Source organism: Trachymyrmex cornetzi, unplaced genomic scaffold (assembly GCF_001594075.2).
Source record: "Trachymyrmex cornetzi isolate Tcor2-1 unplaced genomic scaffold, Tcor1.1 scaffold16, whole genome shotgun sequence".
Classification (NCBI taxonomy): Eukaryota; Metazoa; Arthropoda; class Insecta; order Hymenoptera; family Formicidae; genus Trachymyrmex; species Trachymyrmex cornetzi.
The window spans coordinates 6,718,256-6,742,926 of NW_017296201.1; the positions used below are offsets into that span (position 1 = coordinate 6,718,256).

At 30.1% G+C, this 24,671-nt stretch overlaps 4 protein-coding genes across 6 annotated transcripts; 3 read left to right on the top strand and 1 right to left on the bottom strand.

Moving 5' to 3' along the window:
• Positions 1 to 1,472: 1,472 nt before the first annotated feature.
• Positions 1,473 to 6,985, bottom strand: LOC108758723 (alpha-tocopherol transfer protein-like). Of its 2 annotated transcripts, XM_018503802.1 has the most exons (4): positions 6,678 to 6,985; positions 6,099 to 6,400; positions 3,353 to 3,716; positions 1,473 to 1,747 (listed from the first exon to the last, which is right to left on the bottom strand). In XM_018503802.1, exons 2-4 carry the CDS (start codon positions 6,380 to 6,382, stop codon positions 1,484 to 1,486), a joined length of 912 nt encoding a protein of 303 aa, XP_018359304.1. In that variant the 5' UTR covers positions 6,383 to 6,400; positions 6,678 to 6,985; the 3' UTR covers positions 1,473 to 1,483. The 2 variants fall into 2 exon arrangements, with proteins under 2 accessions (XP_018359304.1, XP_018359303.1); XM_018503801.1 differs by lacking the exon at positions 6,678 to 6,985 and having other exon boundaries at positions 6,099 to 6,426.
• Positions 6,986 to 8,894: 1,909 nt separating this feature from the next.
• On the top strand, positions 8,895 to 12,712 carry LOC108758740 (alpha-tocopherol transfer protein-like). Of its 2 annotated transcripts, none has more exons than XM_018503823.1 (4): positions 8,895 to 9,207; positions 11,474 to 11,814; positions 11,913 to 12,276; positions 12,397 to 12,712. In XM_018503823.1, the coding sequence occupies exons 2-4, from the start codon at positions 11,528 to 11,530 to the stop codon at positions 12,652 to 12,654; spliced, it is 909 nt and encodes a 302-aa protein (XP_018359325.1). In that variant the 5' UTR covers positions 8,895 to 9,207; positions 11,474 to 11,527; the 3' UTR covers positions 12,655 to 12,712. The 2 variants fall into 2 exon arrangements, with proteins under 2 accessions (XP_018359325.1, XP_018359326.1); XM_018503824.1 differs by having other exon boundaries at positions 11,512 to 11,814.
• Positions 12,713 to 18,981: 6,269 nt separating this feature from the next.
• LOC108758715 (alpha-tocopherol transfer protein-like) lies at positions 18,982 to 21,658 on the top strand. Its single transcript, XM_018503792.1, has 4 exons — positions 18,982 to 19,103; positions 19,955 to 20,260; positions 20,399 to 20,762; positions 21,259 to 21,658. The coding sequence occupies exons 2-4, from the start codon at positions 19,977 to 19,979 to the stop codon at positions 21,514 to 21,516; spliced, it is 906 nt and encodes a 301-aa protein (XP_018359294.1). The 5' UTR covers positions 18,982 to 19,103; positions 19,955 to 19,976; the 3' UTR covers positions 21,517 to 21,658.
• A 1,223-nt stretch (positions 21,659 to 22,881) lies between these two features.
• On the top strand, positions 22,882 to 24,663 carry MED31 (mediator complex subunit 31). The gene is made up of 4 exons (XM_018503929.1): positions 22,882 to 23,032; positions 23,237 to 23,400; positions 24,066 to 24,155; positions 24,231 to 24,663. Exons 2-4 carry the CDS (start codon positions 23,334 to 23,336, stop codon positions 24,542 to 24,544), a joined length of 471 nt encoding a protein of 156 aa, XP_018359431.1. The 5' UTR covers positions 22,882 to 23,032; positions 23,237 to 23,333; the 3' UTR covers positions 24,545 to 24,663.
• Positions 24,664 to 24,671: the final 8 nt, after the last annotated feature.

Consider the following 24,671-nt stretch of genomic DNA (forward strand, 5'->3'; position numbering starts at 1 on the left):
GGTCTGTTTCAATATTAAGCAATTCATAATATTTATAATATAAATTTTTTAAACATTAATTATTTATATCAATATCAATGTTCAAATTTTAAATTATATATATATATATGTGTAAATATATGTATGTACACATATATACATATATATAAGCTGCTTTCCATTTACACCGCTTCTCAGATAATTCTCACTTGTGACATAACTCAGTTAAATGCGCGTTCCTTTTGCATTCTGACAAGTGAGATTCAACTGAGTTTTTACCCATAATCTGCACAAGATCGAGACCATTTACTTTAGTGAGTTTCGTAAACTCACTTCAAAGTGAGGTTATGAACCTGTGTTGACATGTGATAACTTTTTATCAAAGTAAGCAAGTAGTGACGTCATTAATCTGAGTATAAAATACTCAGCTCTCACTTCAAACTCAGTTTCACTTGTGTGTAAATGGAAAGCAACTATAGTTTAACAGCTACAGTCTTTTGGCGTTGCTTTTTTGTAAATAAAAGTTTCTTTCCAGGTTTAATTAAAAGATAATGAATAATTAGCTGTTAATACAAAATATTGTATTTGCAAATATATAAAAAACCCAATGCTAAATGCATAATATTAAAATATTAATTTTCCTTATCTTAGAGTACAGTTTTACTTAAATTTTTTAAAAAGCATTTTAAATTCGATATGTTTTTCAAAAAAATTTAAATAAAACTATACTCTAGAATAAGGAAATATTATTTGCAATATTATTATCAATGCTTAATAATATTGCTAAATACAATTTTGAAAATTAAAAATATGTTTAAAGTAGATCGTTAAAATCATCTTAAATTTTACTCCCCCATGTATCGTGATATGCCTCACAAAAAATGTACACGGAATGTTGCTTTAAAAGAGAGGCACATATTGCTAACTGATTAATTTAAAATAATGTATTTTTATTAAGAAATAGTGAAAAATTGTTAGGCATCGGTCGATGTGAGTGAATGTGTGCTATCGGGACATGCGCTAACGGGACGGGATTTAATGAGATATGCCCTTCCCTTTAAAATAGTTATCTTAAAGTAGTAGCTATCTTAAAATTGTGTAATTAGTATTAGATTTCCTATATTACATTCGATAATATAGTATCTTACATATTATTAATTTATAATTGTTATAATTGTATCGTTATTAATTCTATTGATATATAAGCAAATTAAATTTTTATTTACTTCTTATGATTATAGATACCCGAAAAAAATGTTATATATTATATATAGACATATTTTATATATAATTATATATAATTGTATATAAAATGTCAATTTTTTTTATACAATTATATATATTATAATTTAATATAATTATATATAAAACATTTTTTTCCGTGTATATAAAAAAAAATGTATTTAGATAAATTAAAATACACCGCTCTAAGCAATATTTTATATGTTTACGTCTTCTGGATAAATTAAAAGTACACACACACACACACACACACAAGCACAAATCAATCTATATCTAGTTTTTTAAAACTTCCTTCGACCCCGAACATGTCTATCGTTTTGCTTTTGCCTATTCTTAATGCTTCGTTTACACGACTTGTGACTTCGTCTTGTAGAAACCATTCACGATGATGTTGTAACCTTTTTAATTGCTCTTCCTGTTGTTCGTTCCATGGTCTAGCTTTCCCTTCTAAACCCACGTCACATGGAAATGCTTCCAATGGCATAAATTTTCCTAGCGTATCTTTCGGGTTAGTATGAATATGTAACTGAAAATATGTCGAAAATATATTATATAAGACATATCTTTCATATCTACTGAAAATGCATATTTTAGATGTAAAATAATAATTGTATGTTGAATTTATTTTTCTTACAATTAGAAAAAATATTATTGTTATTTATTGCGATCTTTTAATTCTTAATATGAAATTTTTGATAATTAATTAAGTTTTAACTTAATTTAAAACAACCAAAAGACAAGCAAATAAGATGTTTAAAATTTATTTAACAATTTAATAAGATAGTGTACATAAAACATTTCGGTTCACAGAGTCTTTATTAGTTTATAATTAAAATATATATAAATGATAAATGACTTTCACAAAATTCACTTGGCTTCTTAATGTTACTATATTTTTTAAATTTTATTAATATGTAAATTTTACATAAATTATTTTATCATTTGTATGTTTTAATTATGAACTGATGAAGATTCTGTGAGTCGAAATGTTTTGTGTGTAATATTTTATTAAATTGTTAACATATATATTGAGCGTCGGCGACACGCACCGTGTGATATTGACTACTCTCGTCGGGAGCCAACAACACATACCATGTGTGCCACAGATTTCCGTGATTTCCAACAAATATTCTCTTAGTCGTTTGGATAGTGTTGTGCTCTCACTAGCTCCTCATGTACACGCATCGGCAGGAATGGTGTCCCCTGGCATTCGGCGCGCGGCGCTACACACTCGTACCGAAACTACCGAACCGCACACGTACGTGTTACTGGAAACGCAGAGAAGGCGAGGAGCGTAAAAGGAGACAGTAGTGGGAAATGCTCCGATATTTAGTTCTAAGCGCAAGGCGCACAATTGAGAGAGAAAGCGTAATTGGACATGATGCCGGCTCGCAATGTCCTTTCGCTGTCTCACACATTTGTTACTAGTACGAGTGAGATACCCCGGTGTCTCTCACTCGCCAATATTCACAATACTTTTATTATGCACAAAATGTTGTAATTATGCATAAAAGTTTGTAATACTGTAAACAATTTTTGTGCATAATTACGATATTACGTGTAATTTGGAGACTCATTGTAATAGCTTTGCATGCATTTATAAATTTGCAGTGTGCAAATGAAATTAATATTTTGTATCGCAAGATTGCAAAATTAAATTTATACAGTTAAATATAAGAATATATAATAAAATAAATAAAAAAAATATGATATGTAATACCGCGCGCCAAACACCAGGGGACACCATTCCTGCCGGTGTTGAACAATATACGTATGCAATGGCAATATACTAAAATGACTAATCAAGATTCTCAAATTGCATAAAAAATAATAATTCCCAAATTGGATAGTCGCAAGCTTTGGCTCCTGCGGTATACCTGTAAAAATTAATCGGCACTCAATGTGTTAAATGAATTTACTTATTTAGACATCTTGTGTGCTCATCTTCTCATCGTTTTAAATTAAATTATTTTTTGCTTTGCAAACAAACGAGCGTTATTTTATTTTATTTGTTTATTAAACAAATTTTAATTAGAATTTAAAAAAGAAACTGAAATAACAGTTTTTTTTTTCATTTATATGTATGTAGTATTTTTATACTTGATATAAAATATTTTTATCGTTTTTTTACCACATCCATTAATTCCTTCTTCATAAACGGCTTCATCATCGACAAAATGATATCCATGACTGCATTGGTGTTAATAAAGTGCAAACCTTTAAGTCTGATTGGTATAGCTTCTTGTAAATAATAAAGATATTTTTTAATCCCTATTGGACTAAGACGGCCAGCATGAACGAAAGTAACACCTGTCATGTCTATAATAATTACATGGCCCTTGGCGGTTCCTTCGGTGTACAACCACAAGTCAACCACCATAGAAAAATATTTCATGACATCATTATAAACAAAACGTGATGGTTCATAATCTATTAATCTCGTATAAACAATTTTGTATCCTTCCTTCGTTGGCATTGATAATGTCATCTGCGCCCTTTTTAAAAGAAAATTTTATTGTTTAACGCATAATTAGATTTATTTTCATATCTATTAAAGAGTACATACGTTTGACATTTTCTTTTAGATCTTTTGATTGTTTTTAGGCGAGCCGTTTATCTCCAAGAAGTCACTTAGAAAACTAATCGACTAACCAACGTTCTAGTGTGGCTAGAAATAATTTAATTCCTCATGTTACTCTGTTAAAAAAACATCTATATATACATCTTTTTTGTGTAATCGTAGAATAGTTATGAATATTTTTTTGTTTAAAAAATCTGTAAACTTCGAATAAAAATTTCAAAAAAATTCTGTTAGCTTAATTGGATAAAAATAAACATTTTTTTATTTCTTAAACTTTTTTAATAAACTCAATAGTTTATGAGATAAAAAAATGTCCAAACTTGAAAAATGACTATTTTTATTATTTTTCCTTATTTTTTTCCATAGAAACTGATCATCTAATTAATATGAATAAAAAACGAAAAAATATTAGACCAATCTTAAACTATAACAAAAATTTTATTTTATCATAATAAAGCTTTGAAGACACGTCTGCGGCGCGTGAGCGATCTCAATGCCGAATGGCATTGTACAAAGTAGTACAAATTCAATCGTATTGATTGCTAATATTATTTTTTTTTTATCTTTTATTTTGTATTGGTCATGCTAGTTTAATATTAAGCCAGCAGCGTCACAATTTTTTTCGAAATAGCACACGGTACAAAATTATCATTAATAGTACAATTTAGTACAAAATAAGTATTAAAAATTTCTATAGGTCCGATTTGATTCTGCTGATTTGATCCTGCTAACTTTATGGAGCTGATATAAACCCTGATAAACCCTTCTTCAAAGTCATGCGACATAAACCGTTCTTCTTGCTTTTCTCGATATAAACCGTACTTCGCATGTGTTCTGACATAGACTGGTCTTCACGCCTCGCGTGAATAGATCGTGTTTCATTACGTTTTTTACCCTTCTTCATGTTTTTCTCGATATATCACCTTTTACAGCTCAGGCGTCGATATAAAGTATAAATTAGTAATTCAAGATTGAACTATTTAAAAGCAATGAATAAAGTTTTCACAGTCAAGAATAGTATGGATCAAAATAAAATAAAATTTTCGTTATAATTTAAGATCGACCGAATATTTTCGTTTTTGTATTCATATTGATTGGATGATTAGTTTGTGAGAAAAAAATTATAAAGGTAGTTATTGTTCAAGTTTAGACACATTTTTTATCTCAAAAATTATTGATTTTCTCAAAAAAGTCTAAGGCCCAGTTTCACAATTCACGGTTAACTCTTAACCGAGGTTTAATTTATTCATTATCTCTTTCCAATTCTAAAATTAGGAAGAGATATATCACCTTTTAGATGAAATCACCTTTTAGGAGAAACAACCTCGGTTAAGAATTAACCGTGAGTTGTGAAACTGAGCGTAAGAGACAAAAAATGTTTATTTTGAACATTTTTTAAGCTATTAAGCTTATACAATTTTTATTCAAAGTTTAGATTTTTTTAACAAAAGTTTATAACTACCACTAGAACGTTGGTTGGTCGGTTAATGAATTCTAAATTGAAATGAATTTAAACCGCTCGCCTATTTATCTTTGAAGTATTATAGTATGAATTTCTGTCCAAGTAGCATACAGTACTTATAAAGTGTTAAAAAAGTGCTAAACGTAAATGTGTATAAGCGCTTTGCAGGCGCCGTTGTGCTACTTGGATATTTTTTTTAAATAAAAATAAAGTACGTTTAAACATGAAACTTTATCAAAATTATAAAAATAAAATTAATTGTGCGTTCGAGATAAAAAAGGAATAAAAAATACAATGACTAACAGGCAATTGAGAGCAATAATCAACGCAATTACTTGTGCGTAATAATTAACAAATGTATTGTTCAAGACATTATATACAAATCGAAAGAATCGGACGTTTCGGTTCCGTTCGAGCCATTATCAGCGATGTCCTATGATAGATTCGAAAATTAATTGTACCGAATAGGTTTCGATTAATCGTACCAAATAGGAATAAAGAGCAGCTGAAGAATATGTTCAATTCCATATTTGAAAAACATCCCTGTCAATTAGCTATTTGGCTGAGTGAGCACAACTGCTAGTTATGACCAACATGTCAAAAAATAAATTATTTTGAAAGAATGGATACGCTATAAAATTCGTTCAGAATACTAGTTCGCACCGAATAAATCGATTAATTCTCTCAATTATTATTGCTCTCAATTGCCCGTTAATCATTGTATTTTTTATGAAATTTTATGACGTACACGAAAAATATGTCAGAATCTATTAATTGTTATTATTAGATATTATTAAAATATACTTGAATATTGACAAATCTTTTAATACTTACGTAACTTTAAATATTTCTCGCAATTGCTTCGTTCCAAGTGGATCTCTATCAGAAAAAAATTCTGGCATGTGAGTCCTGGAAGTATAATATTCTTCGATGGTATTCTTAGCAGCCTCGATATGATAGTAATTACTGTGCAAGAATAATACATATTCGATATCTAAAATTTTTGGAAGATGCGGTTGTTTCATGCACCAATCCTTTAAGATTTGTATATCGGCATCTTTCAATTCAGGATTTTTCCTCTTTTCCTCATCGTAGGAAATCCTTTTAATCAGTGACATAGTAGATACTTGTACAACCTTTTACTAATATAAAAAACATATATTTTAACACTTAGTAAATCATCCAAATTATCTAAAATGTTGCCTCTTTAGCTATAAAAATGTTACGCACTAAACAAATTTAACGAAAAAATTGAAATTACTAGTACCACATAGCAATTTAATATTAAAGATGTAACAGTGTCTTTAATTAATATTTAAGTTATTAATCTTTAAGTCAAAAATTAAGTTAGAACATTATAATAAATAGATGTTAAAAAAAATAACTGTGTTACAATAAGACAGAAAAAATTACTTGTTAAATACACTCAGACGAAAAAGAAGCTTGCTTGGCTGACGATCGACTAGACAATCGGTTATTTCTCACCGACTTTTCAAAGTACCACTACACGCAACTATATGGAAATTTCCACATTTGTGGCGTATGAAGATACATAATACAGATATAATTTAACGTACGATTACATTCACTACGTACTGTAATCACAAATTAAATTCTTGACAGCTTGACAGAAATTATAGGCAGATAACTCGTTATTATTGTACATCAAGAACAATATTTTTTTTAACTCTATTACTCTGTATTCATGTTATATAATTTTACTATTAATGTTTTACAGATATAAAGTTATGAACATGCATATAGGATCGCAAATCGCAGTAATCATAAATATATCTAATAAGTTGTTTTTAATTATTACTGAAGGAACAATAGTAGGTAACTACATCGATTCTAAATAATTATGTGTTAGTGCGTGTACGTATATTTGGTATGTATGTGTGTGTTTGTGTGAAAGGTCAGGGAGGGGGAAGTGTGTATCATAGATGCTGAGGGAGAGAAAAGCGCGTTATCGGGGTCCGTGTTAAAGGGGGAAGGGAAGGTTTCGTGCCTTGTCTCTCTCGTCTGTTACGTTCTCTTTTTAACCCGTTGTCCTTTCTCTCCCATCCGTTGCGTAGGATGCAGTTCTCTCTGTCCCATCCGTTGCGGTCCTATATTTACCATAGTATTCGCGCTTTTTCTTCTTTATTTTTTATTTTTTATTTTTACGAAGAAAAATACATAAGAAAACAGAAATAAAATAATCCCCGAGTGGTCGCGCGAAACCTTCAAAAATTTGTGTACAATATATACTCTACTCCTTTTGATCAATAGTAACTATTGACCAACAGTAATTATTGACCAACAGTAACTATTTACCAACAGTAACTATTGATCAACAGTAACTATTGGCCAACAGTACTAACTATTAACCAAATTACTAGTGGCCATTTTACTATTTATTAATAGTTTTTTTCCATAAGGGTATACACGCGGGCGGATTTTCCGCGGCGAATTCGCGGATCTGCTACCCACAGTTAAATAGGTGAGATGAGCAATGAATCCGTCGCGGCAGATCCGCCTGTATATGCAGCTAGTTTTCTACCATTGTGACGAGATTGACTGTTTGTTTGCATCCTTATTTTCAATATGGCTAATGGAGGTTAGTAAAACGGTTTCAGCATTTCACTTGCTTTTGAGCTATATTAGTAGAGGGTATAATCCAAGTTTGATTCAGTTTTTTCTTGGGAGCTTGTACCCCGTGTACATTAGGAGGCATGCTCTATAAATGTGGCACTTCATTTACAAAGCTATCGTCATTTACCGCAGCATTGCCCTTACGGAAAAATACTATTAAGAATCAATAGTTACTATTGGTATTCCAGTAGTTATTACTGAGACTCCAGTAGTTACTATTGAGGCTCCAATAGTTACATTATGACTCCAATAGTTTGAACTTCGGAGAACCTGAAAATAATTATTATAATAACGCCAGATTCAAGGAAAAATTGATACATAAATAAAGTACGTAAAGTAAATAAAAATCATTATTTGCATCATTATAAAATCACTGTCGGTTATGTTTTAATTATTTATTTATGAAATTAATTCCAAATTGGATCAAATGCGAATATTGCACCATAAAACGTTAATTAGAATATATTTTTTGTTACAACATTTATCATCTTAGTACCGTTTCCCTCATTCCATCATGCGTTGTGTATCTCATGATAACAAATGTTATAATGAAAAATATAATCTAATTAACGTTTTATGGTGCAATATACTATTCGTGTTTATAACTACTGACAACAGTAACTATTGACCAACAGTAACTGTTGGCCAACAGTACTAACTATTAACCAAATTACTATTGGCCATTTTACTATTTATTAATAGTTTTTTTCCGTAAGGGTGGTTTCTGTCATTTTGATGTTACTAAAAAGCATACTGGGGATTTGAAATAAGTAGACAAAAGGTATTATTGAAGAAAAAATAATGCTAATATAAGCATATTTAGTGTTGAATGAGTGCAACTTTATTCTTTTATTGAAATAAAATTTGTTTTGAACTAAGAATAAAATTTATTTTATTTTACGAGTAATTTATTGTTAATCGAAAATTGTTTATTCTTGGCGCTATTCTAAGCATTCATGCATTTCTTTAAGAATTCATTTTTTTGTGTGTAATGATTATGCATTGCATTATCTTTTTTGCTATTTAACTAATAATACTCAACTTGTAAGCAGCAGTTTAAATCCTGATGTTCATAGTCCGATTGTGATTACACGAGCAGAATATTTTAGTCTTCGCGGAGCGCAATATGAAAGGATTCGTTCTCGGCGTGTCGAACACTTGAAACGCTCGAAACGCTCGGACATTCTCTTTTAGAAATCAGTATATAATCAACTTATCGTGTGCGCAGCAGCGATATTCTGTGCTGTATTGCTAGTATTTGTAGAACAGATTCACCTGTGAAAAACCGGTTAAAGAGCAACTGTTTAAGGTTAATTAACATGATCTATTTTCTTTCTAAGTATATCATTTCAACTTTGCATGTGGTTAAATGTGCTAATTATGGAAAGTGTACTGTTTAAAATAAATGAAAGAAGACTCGCGATACATGTTGTTGAAATTATCTGTGAATAAGTAATTTTAATAAATATAATTACGTTTTCGCTCATACAATTGAAAATTGTGTTATTAATTTTATTTGTACATATTATATGTACCTACTGTGTCTTTGGATTTAAAGAAATATATATTTAGAGGAAGAAAGGAAAAAACAAATATGGAATAAAGTTGTATATATACACAGAGTGTTTGATAAGTAACGATAAATCTTTCGCACAGGAGCAGAATGCACTAAACTGAGAAGAAAAGTCTTCTACCATTTTATAATTTTCGCAATAGTAAATAAGATATTTATTAAAAATTGTCGAAAATTGGTCTTCAATAATTTTTTACTCAAATACTATCAACTTCACAGAAAAACTGCAAGAGACAAAAATTGTTTATTTTCTTCTCATAGAGCTCTAAGAACTTTTTCAGAATTTTTTATTAATGTTTTAGTACTGCATTTTCTTATTTTTACCAGCATGAGAAAATACGGTATTAAAAAATTCTTAAAAAATCCTCAGAACTTTGAGAAGAAAATAAACAATTTTTGAAAGATTTATAATTACTTATCAAACACCCTGTGTGTATATATATATATATATATAATTATTTAACAAAGTTTTACCTATATTCAAGTGATAATTTCATAAATTGATAAAAGTTTACGCCGTCTATCAATTGAAAAATTTATATTTTTGTATTATTTACGTTTGCAGCCTTTTTTCGATTAATTTATAATTTTTAACAGTATACACAAATTGATACGTATAAGAGAAAGTGAGAGAACACACTGTTCGCACCTAAAGGAGATTTTTTGCCCTGGAATGATTTTCCAAGTTTAAAGCGATACAAGTATAAAAATAAAAACTATAAACATTCTTCTACCATTACGTATATCCTCATATCGAACAGATTTTCGTTCAATAAGATTGTATTTAACCAAAAGGAAAAAGCGGAAAAGCGAAAAAATTTCTCACGCGTCGGGTAATTGTGCGCAAAACAAAAGTCGTAAGAAATGAATGAATTGTGGAATGTTGACAAAGAAATAAAAAATTCATTATATCGCAATATATATATATATATATTTATATAGGGGAAAGGGGGGTAAGATGATGACCTTAAGGTTTGTCGATTTTTCCTAATTTCTGTGATGAGGTAAAGAGACTGATTTATTTTTTTTCAAGTTCACTACAGTCTTAGTTATCATTTGTAAAAATTATAAAGTTGTTAAATAAATTACAATTCTTTAAAATTTAATTTTTTTAAGGACATCTCAATTTTGTCATCTTGCCCCCATATGTGGGTACGATAACTTTTAAGGTTTCTGCACATGCAATAAATTGTTATATGATCCTCAAATACTACTTTAATAACAGGTTAGGTATAGAAGCTTTTATTTTGCAACTTGAATTAGTTATAAACAAATTAAGCGCAAAAAACCTTACTTTTTTAAGAAAAAATTGTTTCTAAAAAATTTTGATTAATAACCTATACCAAAAAGTATGTATATATTTTGAGAGTCGCTGATTACGAAAATGAAGTCAGATTTTCAAAATTCAGGATGATGGATAGCGACCCAACATAGCGAACCAAAAATTTAACAAAATGTTTTATTTGCCTTGACAATTGATGTATTGAAGTTTTTGGGGTGGATGATCACAATTTTGAAATAAAATTCCCGGAATAAGTTACCCACTCGGCATGTAACGTTACTGAAATATTGCAAGCTTCGGTTGTAGTAAGAGCGAGAATAAGGATATTGCAGCCAAAAAGACCTCTGTATATCGATTTTCGAGGTAAATAAAACATTTTTTTAATTTTGGTCCACTTATTCTAATGATTGAAAAATATTACTTGCGATTATGATAACGAAAGTTTTACAACTTCCGATTATTCAAACTATATTATACAATATATCAGCGTATTGCTTTATCTGGCAGATATTTTTCCAATAAGTAAAGATACGATTAAGTAGCTATCGATCGCATCTATCGATACAGTTTAAAACAACGTTATCGAATTTATAATCGGTTTAGTGTGAGTCTATTTTTAATTAATTATAAAAGTAAATATTTGTGCTCATGTATGTGTATATATTTTTCGCTTCTCTACATGATTTTATATATTTTTCTTTTTTTTTACGTATTTTTCAGAAAAAATTATAAACGAGGACAAATCTACAAATTTATAGGTCAATCAGAGCAACGATGTCACTACCAATTCGATATGTCAGTATAGAAGAAGAGTGCAAACGGAATCCGGAACTCAAAATGTCAGATCTACAAATATTGAAGGATTGGATGGTAAAGCAACCTCATCTGCCACGAGTAGAAATGTTATATCTTATTTTGTTTCTGCATAGCAACTATTATCGCATAGAGCCGACTAAGAAAACGATAGACAATTTCTATACCATAAGGACACTTTTGCCGGAAGTGTTTTCTAATCGAGATCCAATTGCATGGAAAGAATTGCGAAAAGTTTTCTCTATCATGTAAGTTAATCTGCCAAATTATTAAGATTAAAATTATTAAAATTAAGTATCGTTAAAATTTATATTTTGAATATTGAAAAAAAAATTCTTTCAATAAGGGCAGCCGTGCCATTAGAGCAAAAAACCAAGGAAGGATATGTAATAACATTTACCAAATTTCTGGATCCAAATCCAAATAAATTCGATTATTATGAATGTATGAAGTATTTGCTTATGACATGCGAAGTACAAACTATGATACAAGGTACCAACGAGGGATTGATTGTTATTTTGGATGCAACCGGCCTATCTTTCAGTCATATCGCTAGTATTAACATAATGGGAATGAAAAAAGTTTTATTTTACGTACAAGAAGCTGCTCCGGTTCGATTAAAGGGTTTTCATGTATTAAATACTATACCTATGGTAGATACGCTAATGAATCTGATAAAGCCATTTTTGAAGAAAGAACTAATGAATCTCGTAAGTCAACGAAAAGACATATATGTTATACTGTTATACACATTTCAAAGTCTTTCTTCTTAAAAATATATACGAAATATGAAAATATATGAGGTGCGAATAGACATTTATTATTTATAGCTGCATTTTCATTCGAGCATGGAAACCGTGAAGAAATTTTTACCTATTGAAGCTTTACCAAACGAATATGATGGAAAAGCAGGACCTATCGAAGAAATAGCTATTAAACAAATTAAATTGCTGGAGGAATTTCGTGATTGGTTTCAGTATGATGATAATAATAGACGAGTGAACGAATCTTTGCGAGTTGGCAAATGTGAAGGTACAGAAAACTTATTCGGCGTAGACGGTAGCTTTAAAAAGTTGGAGCTAGATTAATTAATGGAATTCAAATTTCTTCAGAAAAATTCTTAATAATTTTCTGTACGTTTACTCTCTCCCTCTTCTACTCTTTCTCTCTTCTCTCTTTCTCTCTCACTTTCTCTCTTCCTCTCATCCTCTCCCCCTCCTTCCTCTCTCAACAAGTACAAGATAGTACAAAGTATCATATTTTTGTTATTTAGCAGTTTCTTTATTCGTTTAGAAATTATATATGTCATATTAACATTCAATATACGAGTATTAGAGTGAATACGATACAAAAGAGGATTTGTATAATAACATAATTCAATTATCGAATTATCTTAATAATCATATTACTTCGCAAAATAAAATTTGTATAAATAAAAGTCCGAGAACTTATTTCAATAAATCCCATAAATTATTGTTAAGTAATTAACTTAAATAAAAGGTTATGATTTGTTATATGCTTATTCATTCCTTCATTTTTATTTCTTAATTAAGAGTGGACATTAACGCAAAAATCAACCACTAATAATTTTCAGAAAAAATTTAAACCTTTACGTATCTTTACGTTTTTTTAAATGCTGAATTGAGTGGTGTAAAAATAATGATGTAAATTAATCAATCAACAATTCTTGTTTCATTATATTAAAAAAGAAATTTTATAAAAAACAATTAGACCGTGATAAAATCCATATCCCTATTTGTTGATTATCGGTCACGTAAAAATATTGAAAAAAAACTAATCAAAAGGTTAAACTTTAGTCGCAATTATATAGCTTCTTAAAAATAAATTTCTATTTCTAATATATAATATAATATATAAGATATTGTTTTGTTAAATTAATTTATTTATAAACAGACATTCTCGAGAGTTTATTTGTATTTCTTATATTAAATTAATTTATTCTTTATCAGAGTTGGGCATAATTGAATAATAAATGTAATTAATTACGATTATAGTTGCTTTGATTGCAATTACACTGTAATTATAATTACATTGTAATTGTAATTGAAGTAAATACAAAATTGCAGTAATTGTTGAGCTGTGCAATTACATTTACCCAATGGGGGAAAATTTTTTTTAAACGTTTTTTAAATGTTTATTATTCATTAATTTCACATTTCACGATTTGTTTTCAAAATGACATTTATTTAACATTTATTTAACGTTTTTAAAATGTTTATTTGTAATTAATTTTACGTTTTACGATTCATTTCCAAAATAAAATTTTTTTAACGTTTATTTAACAGAAATTAATTTCTTTAGATATTAATGTAATAAAATAAGTCGGTATATTTTTCAATTTTATTTTAACAATTTGAAGATGATCTTGTGATAGGTCGAAACGTCGTTGTCTTGTTTATAATTTTTTAACATTGTGACTAATATATTATTTCGTTTCGTAACTATTGTTTATATGTTATAATTTAATAATTTGAGCCAGATATTACAATTTTTAAATTTATTACATTCTAACATTAACATGCGTTTTAATACATAATCATTGGTTATTATTATTGATTATTGTTACAAATATATTACATTGGCTCGTAGCTCCTGTGTTATATGATTTTTATTTAACGTTTATTAAATGTTAATTTTACACTAATTTTTCGTTTGAAATGTTTCAAAAAAATGTTTTTTAAACATTTATTTAATGTTAAATAAATGTTTGTTTTACATTAATTTTTTATTTCAAATAACAATAAAAGAAATATTTTTTTAATGTTTATTTAACGTTAATTGAACGTTCATTTTACATCAATTATTCATTTGAAATGATATTTGGAAGAAATATTTTTTAAACTTTTATTTAACATTATAATTTTATAAAAATATATTTGGAGTAATATATTTATTAATAACTTATTTTTTTTTAAATTATGAAAAAAGGAAAAAGTAGGGTCGAGCGTAGGCTGCTTCAGTATACTGATCTCGTACATAATGCCTGAGACCACGCTAAGTTCTTACGGATCACATCTGCGAACGCGGTACATAAAGTGCGCGGAAAGTCGTGAAAGTGAGATAATTAATAAAATTATAAGGATAATGTCAATATAATCTTATAGTTTACAAATTTAAAAGTCCTTATATGTCGTACAATATAGAAGGAATTTTTTACTTGGCTATTGAAGTGATTCGGTACGCAACTCGAAGGCCCGCGTGAAGGAGCATGGCAATATCTCGTGCCATGTGTCAGCGCCGAGACACTACCGTGTCTCCAGATTCTTCCAACAGTTGTTGAATTAAAACTTAAAAGTACACGTATAATGTAATTATCTAAAAATATATTTGGAGTAATATGTTTATTGACAACGTTATTTCTTAAAAAAAAGAAATTATGAAAAAAGGAAAAAGCAGGATCGAGCGCACGATCTTCGGCATACTAATCCCGCACCTAACGCTCGAGACCACGTTAAATTCTTACGGATCATTTCTACGAACATGGTACATAAAGCGCACCGAAAACCGTAAACTATATCTCTTCAACTATCACGGTTTGAAATTATTTTTGCTATTATACGTTAATGAGAAAGGTATATAATTACTTAATTACTACAATTCAATAAAAATTATGTGTTATCTAGAATGTCTCTTTCCCCCCTGATACACGCCAAGCGAGATCGCCGAGAAAGTATTTTCGATCGCTATAAACAAGCGACCATAGAGACAAGGACAGACTTTAAAGGACAAACTTGCTGTTTCGCTCGACGAGCCCAGCTCGGCATGTCCGCGCGGAGCCTCACGAATTATAATTGGAGCTTCTATTTTTTTGTTTTTTTTTTTGTGTCTCGCTCTATCGAGACGACGGAAAATGAAAGGATTTTAAATCACAAACACGGTTGCCAGTTCTCCGTTTTTTTTTTGCCAGTCTTCGGTTTCTTGGACTAATATTCGATACTCCAGCAGACGTGAAAAGTTTAAGAAAATTGGAGATTTAAGTATGAGCTTAAGAATATATAAATGACAAATGATAAATTACACAGGTTGTTATACGAACGTTATCGGTATGTGTGCAACGGTACGTATGATAATAGTTAAGTATAGAATCATTCGCGTACGATATTTGTGCTATTAGGGGATATAGAGATATGTGAGTGAATATTAGAATTATATTTTATGTACACAACAACAACAACACATTATTATGTATACACATTACAAAACACAAAATGTATTTCTAATTCATATCCACTATGTCTGTTTAGATGTATTGGAAATATAAAATGCACATAAAATTCCAATACATATCTAAACAGACATAGTGGATATAAATTAGAAATATATTTTATGTTTTGTAATGTGTGTACATAATAATGCACATAAAATATAATTCTAATATTCTCACTCACATGTCTCTATATTAATATGTGTGTCTGTATGTATATACTTCTATATATATAAATAATGAATATAAGTATATATGTATACTTATATTCATTATTTATATATATATAGAAGTATATACATACAGACACACATTATAATACTCATAAAATTCTAATATTTCGTGTAAATATATCTGCGTGAGATCTGAGAATAAGAAACTTGTATCTCTTTTTGTCACGTGTAACATATTTCAGACTGCGTTCTGTTTAAAGCTCATACATGTGAGCAAACCGAGCGACTGGAAATGGCGCATGGCTGGAAACAGCTGGAAACGTAAGTGCTCACAGCACTCACAGCGCATGAAAACAATGAGAGCCTGAGCCTCCAGAGGGCGTAAGCGGACGGTACAAAATCGATTTTATTGACCTTGATTAAGTTCCGACCGTCACTCCAGCATCTCCTTAAAGTAAATAATTGTTTATACTTTTTGTTAATTTACCTGTGAAATGATATGTCCCGATATAATTTATTATCGTTTGTCGCTTTACACGTGCGAATCAAACAAAAGACTGGCATTTTGTAAGATTTTATGACGTCGCACGTGCAGGGATCGTTTTTTTGTTACTGTCATCAGCTGTCATCGAACAGGGGTGGAGCCTGACGAGCCAATTACAAATTGAGGGGGAGAGAGAGAGAGAGAGAGAGAGAGAGAGAGAGAGAGAGAGAGATTATTGCCAAATGTCTCCTTCTTTGTCTTACTTGTCAGCTCGCCAGTTCACTATGTAAAACATAGGCGATGCTCGTTCCCAAAGACAGAGAATGGACTGCGCGATCCGTATCTAAATAATGTATCAAATGTGGTCGACAATAATGAGAGAGAGGTCCGTGGGAGACGGCCAATCTCCCTCTCATTCTCTCTCCCATTACACCATTGAATGGAAAGAGATAGAAATGACCGTCTGCCACGGTCCCTCTCTCTCATCCCTATCGACCATTTTGACACACGGATCGCACAGTCCATTCTCTGTTTTTGTTCGCTTCATTAGTATATGCTCTATAAGTTTAATAATAATAAACTATTGTAGTTAATATTATGAACTAAGAATAGATTTACTTGGCTACCCTCGACTTTATTTCTTTCATTTCTGCACGGGTTCGATTCCTAATCAAAGGAATTAAATTCCCCGATCTAAAGTAAAGGACCAATGGTCGTACTATCTCAGCCGATGTAATAGCGCAACTTTATCTGTGTCGACTCGTACCTGAGATTCCGAGTGTTTTCGACTTGTGGCACGCGCCACAAAGCGATAAGCCCCATGAACGGTTTCAATTACGTTCTTCTGTAGCCCCCTCTTCACCCCGAAAACGTCCTTGAAATGAAGGATCCTGGGGCTTGGACGTAACACTGTATAGCATATATTAAATATTTAAAAGCATAAGTTCTCAAGAAACAGTCATGTATATTATATAAATGATAGTTGTAAGCACATCAGTGTGCACATATTGCGTAGTATAATAACAAATATTTCTTAATCGTTATCTATTGCTAAATATAATTAATGTATTTGCAATGTAAACTATTCTTTACGATCTATAATTACACAGGCTTGCAAAATTGGAAGTGCTGGAAGTTGATTGGGATTTAATGTTTTCTTACGTAATTTTTTGCGCTGAATCCGAATCCGGCTGCAGAATAGCTCTATCACACCAAGATTTCGAGATATCTTAACTTAAAACTGCCAGAAAATAGTAGTAAATAATACCGTTGATGGATTTGACAAAAAAATTTTCTTAATTTTTAATTTAATTTTAAATATGGTTGAAAATGGCTTTTTTGGCAGTTTTAGGTTCAAATATCTCGAAATCTTGACGTGATAAAGCAATTCTGCAGCCGGATTCAGCGTAAAAAATTACGTAAAAACATTGTTAAATCCCAATCAACAAAACCATGCAGACCTGTGTTATTTGTTAAAAACAATAAATGCGCTTAGTTGCAGTTATAAGTCGTATCGACTAATTTCTAAATATATCACGAATTAACAATGCCTTTTTCTTAAGTTTATCTTAATACTAAAAAGAGTCTAGTTATAGCCAGTGAATTTAAAGTGAAATAATTTCAACCAAATGTTCAGATAATACAACCAAACATAATTTTATCTTTATGAATATTTAGTAACTGTTATTGTTAGTAATATCGTTTGGTAATACTAAATATTTTTATAAAGGTAAAATTATGTTTATTTATATTACCTGAATATTTGGTTGAAATTATTTTACCTAACATTTGGTAGCTATAACGAGACTCTTTTTTTCAATATATCTTACTGTTTATTAGCGTAACGTAATTTTCTGCACGCCAATGATAAATACTATTTTCACATTCTTTTTTCTTATAGTCACTCTAACAAGTTTAACAGATTTGTGAAAATATGAGTTCTCTTTTGTATAAATGCTTTTAAAAATACGTACAGTCACGTATCTATATTTAATAGAGTTAGATAATCACTAAATGTAGATTTGTATAATATGTTTGTTTGTGTATATAAAATCAGTATTTCAAGAACTCTGTTTTTATATGTAATATATTATTTTAATTCATTTCTTAATGTTCAGTAAATGTAGATAATTTCTATATAAGTATTTGACAATTAACTATGAATATATGTAATAAAAAATTATTAATTCTGATTTACATTGGCATAGTAATTGAGATTATAATAATAAACAACTTCCTTGCAATTTGTTTATTTTATATCAGCTGTGCGTTAGATATTTTATTTATTTATTTATTTGTTTTTTAATTTTTATTACGCGTAACGTCTAGAAATGCTCGTAATAAATTCATATACACTATACATACACTATACATTCGTGCCAGATTGCATGTCTCATTTTTGCTAATTACGAAAACTGTGTATTGTGTCTATAAAATATAATTTCAGCGTACATTTCCTATTCATCACGAAAATGAGACGTTACATGCGTTAAAACGTACTCAGTTGTCACGCAATACACTACATTGCCGCTTCGCTGTCGGTGTAACTTAAGAAGTATATTATATATGACTGCAGATCTCACTCAGTATTTTTCAAGACATCAAACTGATTTACTGAGCAGAATCTTTCCACATAGGTAACCACATATATCCAAGGTAAATGGAATTCATTAAAATGCATATGTAGTCTGTGCTACAATGTGATGTAGCGCACGTTTACAATATACATATAATATAATTTATTAATTGTCATACTTAATTGTATAAATTAATTGTCATATTTAATATAATCATTATCTGATAATTGTTTTTATGCAAACTAAGTTTATTAATACTAAGCTTATAAAATATTGAGTTGGTAAATAAATTCATTTGATTTTTTAAGGTGGACTGAAATAGTTTTATATATTCTATTTTTTAAAAAATTAACAATTTTACCATTTGATAGAGCAAAGAATCATCTTTAAAAATTTGTTTTTTAATTGCGATATAATGATTTTTAACGGACTTATAAGCATTTAAAGTCAGAATGGTTTTTTATTTAACCTACGAATAACGCAGAAATAAAAAAATCGTAGAAACATTAAAAAAAAAACAAATTTGTAGGGAAAATTACACGATTGATAGTCGAAAATTTTCGCAAATTTTTTTGGCACGTGACAGATCTACAAAGTGAGAAGAAAAATTTCCTTCTTTTTTAGCTGTAGTTTTTTATATATTGTATGTAAAATCCACATAAACTCAAAAATTATAAAAATCTTCTGAAAATAAAGATTTCAAGCTTTAAACTCCTTTTTTCAATTTAAATTTCAATTATTTTTAATGAAAATATTGTATATACAATTTTAAGCTAACAAAACCGAATGAACTTATTTGTTGATCCAATATTAATCACTCAAATAATTTTTTTATTACATTCAACGTGATACTTTTAGCTTTGCTACGATATAATGTAGTTGATGAATTTTATTAAAATTATTAATGTTAAGATCTTTTTACTTCCATAGGAGTTTAAATTTAAAGTGAATAATGACTTCAATAAAGGTAATGTCGTTCGAGGAAGAACTGAAGAAGAATCCCGAATTAAAAGAGTCAGATATACAAATATTGAGAGAATGGTGCGAAAAGCAACCTCATCTGCCCAAAATATCAGACAGCGAATTAGCATTGTTTTTGCATAGTAATTATTATCGACTCGAACCGACGAAAACTACTATCGACACCTTTTTCACAGTCAGGACTCACGTACCTGAGTTTTTCTCCAATCGAGATCCTGTTAACAACAAAGAGCTCAAAAAGGCATGTGAAACGGTGTAAGTATGTTTATGATTTTTTTCTTTTATCGTTTCTTAATTCGTTACTTTCGTTACATCCCTTGTGACAAAGGATGCAGCAATATTTCACGTAAAGAAATTTCGTGTACAAAATAGAAATGATTTTATTATCGACAGAACAGACCAAATTTTGGAAGGCACTACTAACGAAGGCTATAAAATACTTTATGGAAGACTCCTAGATAATGAACCATCGCATTTTGTTTACAACGATGTATTGAAATTATTTAATATGGTACTCGATCAATGGCTCTATACGGAAGGCACTTGCAATGGCCATATATTATTAATCGATATGAAAAACATTTCTTTCGGACACGTTGGCCGTTTAAGCCCTATGGGCCTAAAGAAATTCCTCTATTATTTGCAAGAAGGATTGCCTGTCAGATTAAAAGGCATGCATTTCATGAATGCTTCACCAGTAGTAGATGTCATTTTGAATATGATGAGACCTTTCATGAAAAAACAGCTGTTGGATATGGTATGATATATTCAATTATTCTTCAATATTATGTATTAAAAATGAGAAAGTGAAAAAATCAAATTCCTTTCTATGATATATAAATTGCTTATTCTTTTCTAAATCTTAGAATTAGGAAAAGATAAAAAAAAAGTTAAACCAAAATTAAAGTTAATCTACATTAACAGAAACAGACATAAGAAATAACCATCATATTTTACTTTTCGGCAATGTCTATAATACACATATGGAGCATTCTCTGTCAAATCGGCCATCCCCCTGCTTATTTCAATTTTTGAGATAAAATTTTTTTAAAAGGTTTAAAAAAAGTAGATATTTCAACGAAAATTTTGAGCCGTTTTAAAAAATTTTATCTTAAAAATTGAAATTGACAAAAGTAGACGATTTGACGGAGAATACCTCATATATATTATTTATTTAATTCTTGAAAAAAATTGCTTAAAGCAGAACGTAATTTAATGCAGAAAGCAATAAACTATGTTTCTGCAAATTGTAGTTTCATATGCATACTACGAGCGACACTCTGGAGAAATTCGTACCGCTAGAAGTTCTTCCGAATGAAGCAGGTGGTCAAGCTGGTCCTGTACAGGAGCTACATAGTAAGCAAATGAAAAAATTAGAAGATTATATTGCTTGGTTCCAAGAGGATGAATCTAATCATCGCGTCAATGAATCACTACGACCGGGTAAAGCAAAGACAGCAACGGATTTATTTGGCGTTGAAGGAAGTTTCAAGAAGCTCGAGATTGACTGATTGAATTAATAATCAGATCTTTTGCAACAACACATCGCGATGTATTTAGTTTTATTTTTAGAATAACAACACCGCGCGCGCGCGCGCGCGTTTCCGAAAATAAAAATAAATAAATCTGTTTCACATACGTTAAATATATTCAGGTCTGGTGTTAACAATACGTTAACAATACGTTAACATTGATGTTAACATGGTGTGTATTTCCATTAAGCTAAATTTTGAATGTGGAGTGCTCCACGATTCCATATTATAAATGCCAGCCGTGAATATGTTAAATATGATACATATGTAGTTATAGTAACAACTTATTGATTAAATTAGATTAAGCATATACTAGATATATGCATATCATAATAGCATACAAGTCACAAATTTAATTATATTAGTCTTACAACTTCTCATTTATTTGGTTTTATTATCAGGTTTTATTATATATACATTATACATATTTGTATTCTTCTACAGTAATTAAAATAATTTAATCCTAAAGTTTAGTAGCAATATTTTATTATTGATTATGTGGATAAAAATGTTGTACTGTTATTTTATTTTATTATTTTAATAAAGTATGAGATAGAGTTTTAAATTATATAATGTTACGTTAAGAGTCTTAATTTATTCTCATATAAGTGATCGTAAACGTTCTTACCCTAATGAAAAATGACTCATCAAGTTGATGTTGAATCGACATCCATACAATGGCGGCATGCAGCAAAGAAAACTAATCCCAATGTATTGTGACATGACCTTTTCCAGTTAATACTTTACACTCCAGTTTTGACATTGTGCATGCATTCGTTTGTCAGCGGTTAGCGCAGAAGTATTACTTTATCCTTGTTGTTCACCGAGTGTTGAATAAAGATTAAATGATACTCACTGCGCTAACCGCTGCATAAACGAATGCATACTGTGCGTTACCTTCTCGGTTATTTTGACGTTCATGGAAACTGACGTTTATGAAAATTCTGTATTTTGCCGCATCTCATTGAAGTTCAATCGAACGAACAACGAGCAGCAAAGAATTCGAAGCCGAGGAAGTCTGCAATATTTGCAAAAAATGTGAAAATTGAGTACATTTATAATGAGTACATACAATGAGAACATTTTTATTAAAATTTAAAGTGATAAGGATATTCTAAATTTAAATAATTACCTGAAATGGTAATTGTCCAAATTGTAACTGCACTAACAGTTGCCATATAGGTTAAACTTTAATACATATGCTATTGTCGTTATTCCTTTTCATGCGCAAATGCAGCGGAAGCAATCATGAAAAATTGGTATCACGTGACATTTTTGCTGCCGCAGCGTGCTGCGCATGAAAAGGCACCTTTATGCAGCTCATGCTATTTTGCGTGTGGTGGCGCTATGTCTGTGTAACATATTTCCTAACCTCAAGAGTCATTAACGCAGAACGCTTAATATCTTGATTCGCGGGATCAGCCGCTACGTTTGTCCGATTCTTTCGTTTTGAATGAAAACGCGTTGAATGAGCCTAATTTCATCAAAATTGGAGGTGAGGTATCTAAATCTAAATAATTACCAAAGTTAGATAAAAAGGTTTTATCTAAAAGCAATGAAAACATCGGCTGTGTCCCAAATTTACTGCTACTACTCCAGATGCGACAGTTTATGTTACATGCACTATAGATTTCCAGTACAAGCAGTCAATTTTGGAACATAGCCATCATGTCACCTAATCAGATTCATTTTGAGACAGGTCAGTGTAAATAAGGACGTATCGAATATTTAATCCGCACCAATTTGATACGCGTACTAACAAAAGGGGTCAAATATTCAACAGAAGTTGATGTACTATGAACCGACTGGATGATCCGCCAGGGCTCATGAAAGGCAGAAAACCATCTTTCATTGGAATGAACGGTATATTCTAGTTTTCTTTAGCACTTCTATTCTAACCTATCTTTTTTAAATTATATAGTTGTAGTTTTTAATGGCCTAGTTTACACTCTCTACATTTAGGCTGCCACCTATACTCTAAATCTAATCTAAACATGACAGGTCGCGACGGTGTAAATAGTTATAACCTTGCTTAGATGAGGGATCTTTTTCCAAGATCCCTGACCTCTCTTAGGCTGCACGACTTACCTAGCTTTAACATATGTAAACACAGGCAGACGGCCTAAAGGCATAAAGTGTATTAAGAAACTAATAGATGGCTTTATTTCATGTTTTGTAATGTGCAATAAGCTGTGTACGTAGAAGTAGATTTTATATTATAGGTCTATATTGGGGTAAACGCTCTGTTCGAGAGCCTGTCTTAGGTGAGGTAAAGGTCAGGGTATAGATCAAGTTGTTGGGTGTAAACTAGGCCAATATGTTAACTTAGACAAATATTTAAAAATCACTTGATGTTACATTTTTTTATTTTAACCTATCTTTAACTTGATAAGTTATATAATAACTAATTTTAAGTACGTATCACGTTAGTTACATCACTACAAAATTAATTGATAACTTTTTCTCTTGATTATTTCGAAATTTATATTTTATATAAATTTATATTGATGTAAAATTTTATATTTTAGGGGCTCCGGAGACGGATGATCAGCAGCGAGTACGATTTCAGGTTGAATTAGAGTTTGTACAATGTCTTGCCAATCCAAATTACTTAAATTGTAAGTAAGAATGATCCTTGCATTCTTTAATTTTAAAAGAAAAATTTATTTTATTTCTGATAAATGTATTTCTAGTTTTGGCACAACGTGGGTATTTCAAAGACGCAACATTTATTAATTACCTTAAATATCTATTGTACTGGAAAGAACCGGAATATGCAAAGTATTTAAAGTATCCTATGTGCTTGTATTTCCTGGATTTATTACAGTATGAGCACTTTAGAAGAGAAGTTGTGAATTCTCAATGTACAAAATTTATTGATGATCAGCAGATTCTGTTATGGCAGCATTACACTAGACGTCGAACAAGACTTCTACAAACAGCTGCTGAACAAACGCAACATACTAATTCTCAAAACAATGGTATCGTTCAACCTAAAGTTCCCTGAAGTTGTAATTTTATATTTATCCCATATATTTATTCTCTACATTTAATGTTTTTTCCAATATAAATAGTGCTTCTATAGGGATTAATTAATAGGTTGTTGCTTGACTGTGATAAATAATTCACAACTT